At 34.2% G+C, this 13,263-nt stretch overlaps 1 protein-coding gene across 8 annotated transcripts in view; it reads right to left on the reverse strand.

The window, feature by feature from the left end:
• AP3B1 (adaptor related protein complex 3 subunit beta 1) overlaps positions 1–13,263 on the reverse strand; it is a 261,951-nt gene that overhangs the window by 209,870 nt on the left and 38,818 nt on the right. For 6 of the 8 annotated variants that reach the window (XR_007461784.1, XM_049649702.1, XM_049649699.1 and 3 more), the window contains exon 3: positions 3,989–4,063. Coding sequence is in view for 7 of the 8 variants with exons in the window: in XM_049649702.1 (XP_049505659.1) it covers positions 3,989–4,063 (75 nt within the window). In the remaining variant the exon portion in view is untranslated. Of the gene's footprint in view, positions 1–3,988; positions 4,064–5,426; positions 5,850–13,263 lie in introns of those variants that run through there. The other 2 variants (XM_049649701.1, XM_049649703.1) reach the window with 2 other exon arrangements.

Consider the following 13,263-nt stretch of genomic DNA (forward strand, 5'->3'; position numbering starts at 1 on the left):
GAAAAATCTTTGACATTAGGTTAGACAAAGATCTCTTAAAAAGGTCACCAAAAACCATGAGGTACAACTGAGAAAAAAACAAGATAAAATGGACTTTATCAAAATCAAATGTTTGTTTTTTAAAAGATATTAAGAAAACAAAAAGGCAAGCCACAGACCAAGAGAAAATAAATAATAATAAATAACCATCTATCTGACAGAAGACTAGAACCAGAATTCTTACACTTTAATAATAAAACAAAAAAGATATGAACAGACATTTTAGAAGAGATATGACTAACCAGTAAATCATGAAAAGATGTTCAACGGCACTAAATATAGGAAAATGTAGGGGCTCCTGGGTGGCTCAGTCAGTTAAGTGTCTGACTTCAGATCAGGTCATAAACTCACCGTTGAGGTCAAGACCCACATCGGGCATTGTCAGCAAAGAACCCGCTTTAGATCCTCTGTTTCCCTCTCTCCCATCCCCCCTCTCAAAAATAAATGAACATTTAAAGGAAAAAAAAAAGAAAGAAAATGCAAATACATGCACAATGAAATACCATTATACAGCTACCAAAGTGGCTAATGTTAGAGTCTAATAAGGTCAAGTGTTGGAAGGGATGTGAACCAACTGGAACTCCCATACAATTGCTGGTGGGAATGCAAATGATACAGCCACTTGGGAAAACTCTATGACACTATTTCCTAAAAACTAAATATACAGGGGCGCCTGGGTGGTTCAGTTGGTTGAACATCTGGCTCTTGATTTTGGCTCAGGTTATGATGTCACGGTTCGTGGGTTCCAGCAACACAGGGCCTGCTTGAGATCCTCTCTCTCCCTCTCTGGGTACCGCTCCCCTCCTTGCTCTTGCACTCTCTCCCTCTCAAAATAAATTAATAAACTTAAAAAAAAATTAAATATACATTTCCCAGACAATGCAACTTATCTATCCCTAGGTAATTAGAAAAGAAAAAGTTAAAGAAAATTAAAATACAAGAAAAATTAAAAATTAAAATACATGACCACATACAGCATTTTATTCAGGTGTATTTCAAAAGGTAAATTTGAAAATTGTAAAAATATCAGATGACAGCAAAAAAGGAACAAAATGGGAATACATGAAATAGTACAGATGAATCTCAGATTTGAAGGTAAAAGGAGTCAAATTCAGGGCACCTGGGTGGCTCAGTCGATTAAGCATCCAACTTCAGCTCAGGTCAGGATCTCCAGGTTCGGGTTCAAGCCCTGCACCAGGTTCTTTGCTGACAGCTGAGAGCCTGAAGCCTGCTTCAGATTCTGATTCTCCCTCTGCCCCTCCCTCCCTCTCTCTCTCTCTCAAATATGAATGAATGAATGAATGAATGAATGAATGAATAAATAAAACATTTAAAAAATAAGGACTAAAACTCAAGAGACATCATACTGTACGGTTTAATTTATAAGAAATGCTAAAAATGACAAAACTCGTAACCAAAAGCAGATCAGTGATTGCATGGAGACTCAAAATGGATCACAGCCCTATATATAAAAGTTAAATCTACAAACTGTTAGGAAAAAAGACAAATATAAATCTTCATGACCTTGGATTAAGCATCCATTTCTTAGATACGACACCCAAGGCATAAGGAAACAAAGAAAAAATAGAAGTCGAATTCATGAAAATTTACAATGTCTGTGCTTCAAAGGACACAATCAAGAAAATGAAAAGATAATCCACAGAATGGGAGAAAATATTTGCAAATTTGACAACAGATAAGAATCTAGTATTCAGAATATATAAAGAACTCTAACAATAAACAACAGAAAGAAAACCCAATTATAAAATGGTAAAAAGATCTGAACAGACATTTTTTCAAAGAAGATGCAGAACTGGCCAAGAGACAATCAACAGTTTTTTATTAGAGAAATGTGAATCCAAATTGCAAAAAGCAGTAATGAGATTCCACTTCATACCCTTTAGGATAACTCTAATCTAAGAGACAGTAATTTTTTTTCAAAAAAGAAAAATTAGTATTGGTGAGGATGTGGAGAAATTATAACTCACATACAGTATCGATGGAAATGTAAAATGATGCAGCGCTGTGCAAGAGTTTGGCAAGTCCTCAAAAAACCATACAGTAACCATATCACAGTAACCAGAAATATCACTCCAAGGTACATACGAGAGAAGTGAATACATAGGTATACACACAAACTTGCACAAAGTGTTTAGTACTATTCATGATAGCTAAAAAGTGGAAACAACCGAAATGTCACTGGTGAATGAATACATAAAATTCAGTATGTCCATACAACGGAATATTATTCAGCAATAAAGAGAAATGAGGTATTGATGTACACTACAACATGGGTGGACTTCGAAAACATTATGCTAAGTGAAAGAAGCCAGATACAAAAGTCACGCCCCGTACAACTTCATTTATGCCCAAAAGAGGCAAATCCATAGAGACAGAAAGTAGATTCATAGTTGCCTAGGGCTGGGGGCACAAGGAGTGACTGCAGATGAAAGCAGGATTACTTTTTGAGGTGATAAAAATACAGAAGAAGGAAACGGCAGTGATGGTTGTACAATTTGGTAAATCACTGAATGGCCCACTTTAAAAGTTTATGGCATGTTAACTATATTTCAAAGAAAAATGACTTTTAAAAAGCAAAAATAATAACCATATATTTTTCGGCGATTTTAGCATTATTTAGAAGTAAAATGTATGATAACTTAGGAAAAGGTAGGAAGGAGAAAATGGAAATTTACTGTCATAAGGTTTTCAAAGTATATATGAAAGGTTATAATGTTGATTAAAAGTGAAAAACTCCCTTACATCCTTAATTTCTATTTCTTATAATCTACCTATCTCTACCTAAAACATCTGCTCTGATGACACTTAGACCTTGAAAATATTCTTCAGTGAAGACCGCTACTCCTACCAAACTTTCCAGACTCAAAAAGAGAACTAAGCATATTCCTCAAACTGTTGGCAACAGGCAAAGAAGCAGCATGTGTGCTGGCATTTTCATTCTCATGTATATATCACTACTTCCTACTGAGTAAACATGATCCTCCAATCACTACCTACATCAGTTGACAGTGAAATCCATGAGAGATGTGGTCATTAATTCTCTTCATTCCTACCTTCTATTGTTTTGAAATACAAGCCGTTTGCTCAGATCAATCTCTCATCCCCTTCACTGAACTCTTCATCCTACTCATCTTACTCAATGGCTTCTACATTAGCTCATATTTTTCTTTTGCACTCTATCAAAAGTCACGAGTCCATTTGACCCAACATTACCTTGGCCTCAAAGTGCTTTGAATTCCTGATTCAAACACCACGTGTAAACCTACACAGAGACAAGCACTCAAAGGCTCACACTACATCCTGCCTTCTGCTCACCTCCTACTGTACAGAGGCAGGGTGTACCATGTTTCAAAAAGAGCCCTAGATTTGGAGTGATAATACTTGGGTTCAAACACTATCCTACTACTGAATGAACTTAGGTCTATTTCAATGGACATGTGCTTTTTTTTTTTTTAAGTTTATTTATTTATTTTGAGAGAGAGCATGAGTGGGGTAGGAACAAAGAGAGAAGGGAGGAGAACCCCAAGCAGGTTCTGCACTGTCAGCATGGTGTCTGACCCAAGGCTCAAACTCACTAACCATGAGATCATGACCTGAGTCAAAACCAAGAGATGGACGCTAACCCAGGTGCCCCTGGATGTGTGCTATCCTAATATTAAGTCCCGAGAGCAGAACACCAACTCAACTGGCTTCTACGAATATACAAGTTACCATCATTCACCCAGGTGAATTAATTTCAATTTATTTTTCACATTCCCCATCCAAAAATCCAAATACTGTTTATTCTATTTAAGACTATGAACATTTTACTTAGAGCAAAAGAAATCTAGTGATACTTAAGGATCTTATGTCACATTTCAAAGTAACAAAAAGTATATGATTCTTTTACAACAGAAAGAATTATGAAAATTATGAATCAAAACAATACCTCAATATTTTTACTGGCCACATTCTTCACAACAGCAGGAAAGAGTTCAGATGCATTTTTCCCTTTTGCAATCATCTGAAGAATAAAAGTGGAGTATTAGAGTTGAAATCTTTTATAAATTAGTCATTTGAAAATAAAACATAAATTCTACATACATTAAATATTTAGAAAATTGAATCAGCAAATAAGCTATGGAATTCACAAGCTGAAGTCTTTTTGAATCATTTTACTTATCCCAATTATCAGTATCAAAGAACAAATAAAGTCTTGAGTATCAATATAAATATACAAATACACAGACACATTAGAAATATATAGTAGTTCAAGACATACAATAAAACATTTACAATAGTTTTCTCTGGTTAATGAGGCTGTAAATACTTTAAAAATATTTGTACTGTTCTTTAGTTTCCAAGCTCTTATATTAAAGTTATACATTGGCAATGGGGGTGGCGGGGAATAAACGTTATTGTGGACAAACTATTTCCCCCTTGGCTTTCATTTCATAGGTTTCCCTATCTCCAACCATTACATTTCAAAGTTCTCTTCACCAAGTCCTCTCCTCTGCCCGCTAAGTTCTGTATATCACCATCTTTTCAGGCTACACTATTCTACAATCTCTGAAACTCGTAACATTTCATTCACCCTCATGACTTAACTCTCACACTATAGGGATCAATTCCCCAAACTCTAGCCCTAACTCTGGGTCCTAGTTACACTTCTGTAACTGGACATCATTAGAAGTCTCCCTCATCTCAAACTTGCTAAAACCAAACTCATTTTTCATGATAAAATAGCATTCATGCTAGAACTTCCTATTTCCACCAATTTTCCCAGATACCAGAAACCACAAATTTATTCTGGTCTCTTCCCACATGTACAGAGTAACTAGGTCCTGTTGTGATTTCTTTGTACTATCACATTAATCCTTTCTCGCTGTTACTATCCTAAAATAGGTCAACATCATCTCACAAAGGTCTTTTCCAACAGTCTCCTGCTCCTGTTCATAATGTACCACACTGACAGTTTCACATGCTTAAAACACTACTGTGTACATGTCAGCCCCTCTCAAAGATTTCAAAAGCCCTTGGCTGCCTAAAAGTCCAAACTATTTCACTTAATATTAAATGCCCTCACAATTTACAACATCCCTCTTGAGCACAGCAACAATTATTGTTCTACACCAACACTATTATCAAAGTAAACTGACCTACTCACTACCAGAACATTCTCTGGCTACTCTATGCCTTATCACACCCCCAAGTCAATTCTTTTTACTTTTCACAATTCTCTAAAATTCTAATCATTCTCCCTCCCTAGAGCCACCCAAAAATACCTGGCCCACATTGTTGTCCAATTCTAATTTCCTCTAAAATTTTTAAACTCACACTCTTCATTTGTGCTGTTTTATTTCTATTTACTGTAGTTTTATGTCTACCTGTATCCTCATTTCCTTCACTCTCATTCTCGGAATATATCTTCTTTATGTCGTTTAATAGTCTACACTTTGGTAGCTACAAAATAAAGTTTAACAACAGGATCATTTTCTGGAAAGGGATTCTTCATGAATTATACACCATATGTAAAAACTATCTTAAAAAAGATGGAAGGTATTAGTTTTATAAAATCATGACAAAAGTTTTATTATATACTATGTAATATTTTAAGCATTCAAATCCCAGTTAGCAATTTTTCAATAAGATCTTTCTACATAACAGCTTAAAAACACTCCAATATAAGCTAATCCTTTCATATTCTGTTTCCTTACCTGTCACATTATGATTTGAATATTCTGTGAAACCTACTGCATATTACAGAAGGTTCACAAATAATGCAGCTAAAACATCTTTATTATGATTTTTACACCTCCCTCAGTTTCCTCATCTGTAAAATAAGGAAAGAGAGAACAAATGTTTTTGGGCCCATGCCTTCAGTTATTCAATGAATACCTGAAGTTGAAGATTCTGTCCTATTATGTCCTATTCCAAGGATTCCCTAACTGTTCTACAAAAGGTTATTCAAAAAGATGTTAATAGATGAGGGAAGAAAAAAACCCTACAGTCAAATTCATTCAACAAATATTTGCTGAAAGGACACTACATGCCAAAGAGTACTGTAGGCCTTGGGGATACACCTTGCCCAGTGGAGCTTACCTTCTAATGGGGGCTAGGAACAATAAACAAATAAATACAATGTGTGAGATGGTAAAATAGAGTACTATGGAAAAAAAAAAAAGGACTGTATGAGAAATGGAAAGTGCCAGGGTGGCGGTGGTAGCTGCTCTTTTATGTTTTAAAGTGTTTTCATAATATATATTTCCCATCCTTATATTTTTAATCTATGTCTTTATATTAAAAATGGGTTTCTCCTACAGAACATACAGTTGCATCTTAACATTTTCATCCAATCTGACAATCTCTTTTAGTTGGTGACTTAAGATCACTCACATTTAATATAATTACTGGTGTCGTTAGATTCAGGTCTACAATTTTTTTTAAGTTTATTTATATATTTTGAAAGAGACACAGCAAGTAGGGGAGGGGCAAAGAGAGAGGGGGGTAGAGGAGCTAAAGCGGGCTCCGTGCTAACAGCACAGAGCTCGATGCAGGGCTCAAACTCACAAACCGTGAGATGATGACCTGAGCCGAAGTCAGATACTCAACCAATTGAGCCACCCAGGTGCCCCCACGTCTACAATTTTATTATCTGTTTTCTGTTTACTGTGTGTGTTTTGTTTGACTGACCTCTGTCATTCCCATTATTTGGGAACTTGTTAGTATTTGGTATTTTAATGTTTACATTGATTTTTTGTTTATATCTTCTTGAAGAACGTTTAGTGGTTCTTCTAGGGATTATTAGATGGACAAATCAAGATTCAACAAACCTTTCACAGTCTACTTAGATTTAATATTGTACCAGGTCAAATAAAATGTAGAAACCTTACAACCAGACAGGCCCTTTTAATCCCACCTCCCTGCTAGCCTTTGTATTATGCTATCCTATATATCTACACCTATTTAAAACCTCTCAGACATGTATAACTTAAGAAGAATAAAATTAGGCCTTTATGCTTGCCAAATACAGTGGACCCTTGAACAATGCAGGGGTTAGGGGTACCAATCCCCTGCAGATTCGAATATCCATGTATAACTTTTGACTCCTCCCACAAATTAACTACTAATAACCTACTTTTGAACAGAAACCCTTCAGATAACATAAACAGTTGATTAACATATATTCTGTATGTTACATATACTATATACTGTACTCTTCTTACAATAAACTAGAGAAAATATTAAGAAAATTATGAGAAAAAAAAATCATAAGGAAGAGAAAATACATTTACAGCACAGTACTCTAAATATAACACGTATAAATGGACCCTTGAAATTCAAATCTGTGTTGTTCAAGTATCACCTCTATTTTCTTTCAGTACTTTAAAGATGTTCCACTGACTTCTGGCTGCCATGGTTTCTGATGTTATTAAAATCACTGATCCTTGTATGTAATGTATCATTGTTTTTCCAGGTACTGTCAAGATTATTTCTTTATTTTTGGTCTTCTACAGTTTAATTGCTATGTGTTTAGGCATGGTTTTCTTTGGGTTTATCCTAATTGGGATTCAGTGAACTTTTCATCTATAAGTTTATGTCATTCATTCATTTGGGTAGTTTCCAGCCATTATTTCTTCAAATATTTTTACTGCCCCAATCTCTCTCCTCCTTTTGGACAATTTTGTTAGATCTTTTGATATTATCCAACAAAACCCTGAGGTTATGTTCAGTTCTTTTCCTTTTATTAATCTATTCTTCAAACCAACTAAGTTCTAATGATCTGTCTTCAACTTCTGGCTCTTTTTTCTCTTATACTTATTTTGCTGTTGAGTCAATCCAGGATGTACTGTATTTCAGATACGATAAAAAAGATACCAGATTATTTCAGATATGATAGAAATTTCAACAAATTTCTACATGATGTAGTTCACTTGAGATACTTTAGTAAAAAAACTACCTATTAGTTTCTACCTGGGGAATAAGTGGATATAGGAGAACCCCTTCCTGTATGTTAGGGGGATGGCTTTTTACATATTTGAAAATATTTTTTTCCCATTCTGAGGCTTGTCTCATCACAATGTTGTGGTATCATATGATGCACAAAGATTTTAATTTTGATACAGCCCTAATTATCCATTTTTTTCTTTTGTTGCTCACTTTTTGGTTTGTATCTAAGAAACCTCTGACAAATCTCATGTCATGAAGTTTCTGCCCTATGTTTTCTTCTATAAGTTTTACATTTTTACCTCTAACATTTAGGTCTTTGATTAATTTTGCCTTGTTTTATATATAGTATGAGGTAGGGGTCTAAATTCATTTTCTTGCAGGTGGTATCTAGTTTCCCAGCACCATTTGTTGAAGACTATAATTTCACCATTGAACGGTCTCGCACTCTTGTCAAAAATCATTTGACCACATAGTTAAGGGTTTACTTCTGCATGCTCTGTTGGATATATATGTCTTTGTGACAGTTCCACATTGTTTTGATTACTGTAGCTTTGGAATAAGTTTTCAGACCAGCAAGTGTGAGACTTATAAATTTGTTCAAGACTATTTTGGTTATTCAGGGTCTATATGAATTTTAGGATAGATTTTCCTTTTTTTGCAAATAATATCACTGGAATTTTTATAGTAATTACACTGAATATGTAGATCGCTTTGATACTGACATCTTAAAAATATTAAGTCTTTTAATCCATGAACATAGGATGCCCTTCCATTTATTTGTGTCTTCTCTAATTTCTGTCAGCAACATTTTGCAGTTCTCAAGGTACAAGTCTTTGCCCCCTTAGTTTATTTCTGGTATTGTATTCTTTTTAATGCTACTGTAAATAGGACTATTGTCTTAGTATCTTTCTTGAATTGTTCATTGTCAGAGTATATAGACGCAAGTAATTGTTATGTAACGATTTTGTATATCGCAACTTTGCTCAATACATTTATTAGTTTTAAAACTTTCCATAAAATATTTAGTTTTCTAAATATGAAATCATGTTGTCTGTGAATAAAGATAATTTTAGTTCTTCCTTTGCAATTTGGGTGCCTTTTATTTCTTTTTCTTGCCTAATTGCTCTGGCTAAAACTTTCAATAGTATATTGAACAGAAGAGACAAAAGCAGGCATCCTTATCTTTTTCCTTATTGAAGAAAACCTTTCAGTCTTTCACTGCTGACTATGATGTTAGCTGTGGGTTTTTCATAAATGGCCTCTAACATGTTGAGGTAGTTTCCTTCCAGTCCTAGTTTGTTCAGTGCTTTATCATGAGTGTTAAATTTGGCCAAATTCTTTTTCTCTATCAATTGAGATGATCTTGTGGGTTTTTCCTCTTCATTCTGTTAATGTGGTGTATTGTTATGATTGACTTTCATGTTGCTTATGTTTTTTTATAAATAATGAGTAATTATCTAGATCTAAAAATTCACATTAATTTTTTAAACTCAGGGAAAAAAAGAGGAAAAATTGTGCTTTTCTAAATTTTAACTGGCTTCATTTTTCACAGTAACAAAGATGGTTTATTTTAAAAAGTTCAAAATTTTTGATTTTATAAATACTGGTTAATTTACAAGGAAGGAACGAATGGAGGGAAGGACGGTGGGGAAGGAAGCAAGAAAGGTAGATCTTACAGAGTCTCAGACCCAATTCCAGCTCTTAAAAATCAGCAACCTAGAATAAATGAAGAAATAGAAAATGAACTGATCCTTGATTTATATTCCATGAAGTAACAGTGGAGCAAAATTGACAGAAAACTCACTAAGGTATTATATCGCTAGTAAAAACACAGACCTGCTTATGGAACTGGTCCTGAGGTATATCATGGCAGAAAAATCTTGGCCCTTTAAGCAATTTCCAACCCAAGAACAACAAGATGCCAGCATCACGCACAAGATGAATCTTTTAAGGCACACATACAACTGAAACATTTTTGTTAAAGGAAAGAAGAGAGGAATGAACAATGTCTAGAAAAGTTTACACCAAAAATGTTTATCATACATGAACACATTATTAGTTTCTTTTTCTTACATGGATTTTCTCAATTATCCAACAATAATAATGTACCACTTGTATTTAGTTTAAGATCTTTTCAAAAATATTTACAAAAACATAGGGAACTTTGAAATTACTTTTATTTTTCTTAAGGTCAGTACTATCCAACCAAATACCCTGTAAGATGAATGGCTATGAAAATCACATATTATCAGTAATTTTACCTTGGCATTTTAAGAATCGTATCAAAGAAAGGTTCAGATTTGCTCATTATCCCATAACTACAAAGACAAGTAAACTAATCTGAGAAAAACCTTCAACATTTAACACTTACCAAAAGAAAATATATGAAAGATTCAATACACCACAGATTTCATTACAAATATTCCATTCCTCCAAGGACAACTCATCAGTATTTTAGCTAAAAAACTTATTTCTAAATTCACTATATGAAACAATACATTTCAAAGTCTCCTAGTTCACCACATTTCACCAAGCCAACATAAAACATGGACATATGCTATAAACACAAGACAGGTATTTTCCAGAAATATTAAGAAAAATAATGTATGAGTTCTTCAACTTGAGTCTCGCTGTGTGAGAGGTGACCACAAGATTTTGAAGTAGGTGGTTTTTTCCCTCTAGGAATGCTTTGGCATACATGAGACTTTATTCAACATATCAAACACTGGAAACATTACCCCATGATACTAAGTAAGTCTCAGATATTACCAAAGAAAGATAATAAAATAAACTGTGACTACCATCATGGTTTCACACTGGTAGATATTGCTGAAAAAATTCTCTACTGAATCATAGGACTACCAAGTACGAAAGACAGTCAGATGTGCACTGCTAACACTTTGATGTATTTGAGAAAAAAATTTGGTAAAATACCCAACATTTAAAATTTTAGCAGAATAAATTTAGAAATGTTTCTAACTATGATGAAAAGAGCTTAAAACTACTCTGCAATCGTATAAAGTGACAAACCCCATTTTCAGGGCTCATGGAATATAAATATAAAGAGAAATTTAAACTTTAAAAATTACTTTAAGAAAATATAAGAAACTTTAAAGCCAATATAAAATTCTAACCGACTGACTCCAGTGAACTACTTCTAGCCAAAAGATGTTTTGAAATGATACACACTTACATGAACAGAAAATATTTCAAATGTTTGAGTAAGGTTCCACATAGAACTGTGGTGCTACCTAGAAATATTAAAAACTGGACAAAAGTAAAGGTGAACAAATGATTGCTATAATAGCTCAGTGGGAAAAATTCAAAGTAAAATAACTATTAGTTACTTAACAAAAGGGGAAGTTAGTAAAAAATAATTGTTGATTGAAAATTGAAATATATCATTCAATAGCATCAAGAACACAAGATATTTAAAAAAGTATTAACAAAATAATAGAACTTAAAATGTAACACTATGGGAATGCAAGCTGGTGCAGCCACTCTGGAAAACAGTATGGAGGTTCCTCAAAAAACTAAAATAGAACTACCCTATGACCTAGCAATTGCACTACGAGGCATTTATCCAAGGGATACAGGTGTGCTGTTTCAAAGGGACACATGCACCCCCGTGTTTATAGCAGCACTATCAATAATAGCCAAAGTATGCAAAGAGCCCAAATGTCCATCGATGGATGAATGGATAAAGAAGATGTAGGGGCGCCTGGGTGGCTCAGTCGGTTAAACGTCCGACTTCGGCTCAGGTCATGATCTCGCGGTCTGTGAGTTCGAGCCCCGCGTCAGGCTCTGTGCTGACAGCTCAGAGCCTGGACCCTGCTTCAGATTCTGTGTCCCCCTCTCCCTGACGCTCCCCCATCTGTCTCTCTCTGTTTCAAAAATAAATAAACATTAAAAAAAAAAAAAAGAATGAAATCTTGCCATTTGCAGCTATGTGAATGGAACTTCAGGGTATTATGCTAAGTGAAATTAGTCAGAGAAAGACAAAAATCATATGACTTCACTCATATGAAGACTTTAAGAGACAAACAGATGAACATAAGGGAAGGGAAACAAAAATAATATAAAAACAGGGGAGGGGGACAAAACAGAAGAGACTCATAAATATGGAGAACAAACTACGGGTTACTGGAGGGGTTGTGGGAGGCGAGATGGGCTACATGAGTAAGGGGCACTAAGGAATCTACTCCTGAAATCACTGTTGCACTATATACTAATTTGGATGTAAATTAAAATAAATAAATAAATAAATAAATAAATAAATAAATAAATAAAATGTAACACTGAAAACTATAATACGTTGTTGAAAGAAATTAAAGATGACCTGAACAAGTGAAGAAACAGAATCATGATCATGGGTCATACGGCAAAATACTGTAAAAATGTTAATTCTTTCGGGGCACCTGGGTGGCTCAGTCGGTTAAGCATCTGACTTTGACTCAGGTCATAATCTTGCAGTTCATGGGTTCGAGACCCTCATCGGACTCTGTGCTGACAGATGCAGGCCTGGAGCCTGCTTCAGATTCTGCGTCTCCCTCTCTCACTGCCCCTCTCCCATTTGTGCACTATCTCCCTCTCCCAAAAATAAGTAAAAATTAAAAAAAAAAAAAAGTTAATTCTCCCAAAATTGATCTACAGAGTTAATCCAATTCCAATACAGATCCCAGTAGGCTTTTTTTTCATATAAAAATTAGTTTAAAATATTTGAAAATAAAATATAAATCTCTCATAACTTCCAAACAATGTAATTTTCTACCCGGAAAATCCAAACTTAGAATCTGAAGAACAGTTAGAGCTAAGAAGAGAGTTAACTGAAAAGACCAGATGCATAACAAAGAAAAGTCACTTATTTTCCTATACACCAGTAATAATTAATATTAAGAATATAATGAAGGGGACCATTCATAACGGCCACCAAGATTTAAAAATACACAAATTAATCTAACAAGGAATAAGGAATGTACAAGATTTCTAGAATAAAAACTACAAAATATAAATACAATGTTACTGAAAGACAAGGAAAGAGGGATGAAAGGAAGAAGGTTAAAATATAAATTCCATATTATCCTAATCAAATTTCAAAAATAATTTTGCTATTGATAGTAATGGAATTTGACAACCAAAAAAAAAAAAAAAATGCTTAGAATTTTCAGGCCTTTAAATGACAAAAAAAAAATCCTTTAGTTAATTAGTATCCCTCTTTGTGGGAAGTCAAAATATTGTTGTACATAATCTTATTTTGTCTTCAAAATGATTAGC

This window comes from Panthera uncia (genome assembly GCF_023721935.1).
Source record: "Panthera uncia isolate 11264 chromosome A1 unlocalized genomic scaffold, Puncia_PCG_1.0 HiC_scaffold_17, whole genome shotgun sequence".
In the NCBI taxonomy this organism is placed as follows: domain Eukaryota; kingdom Metazoa; phylum Chordata; class Mammalia; order Carnivora; family Felidae; genus Panthera; species Panthera uncia.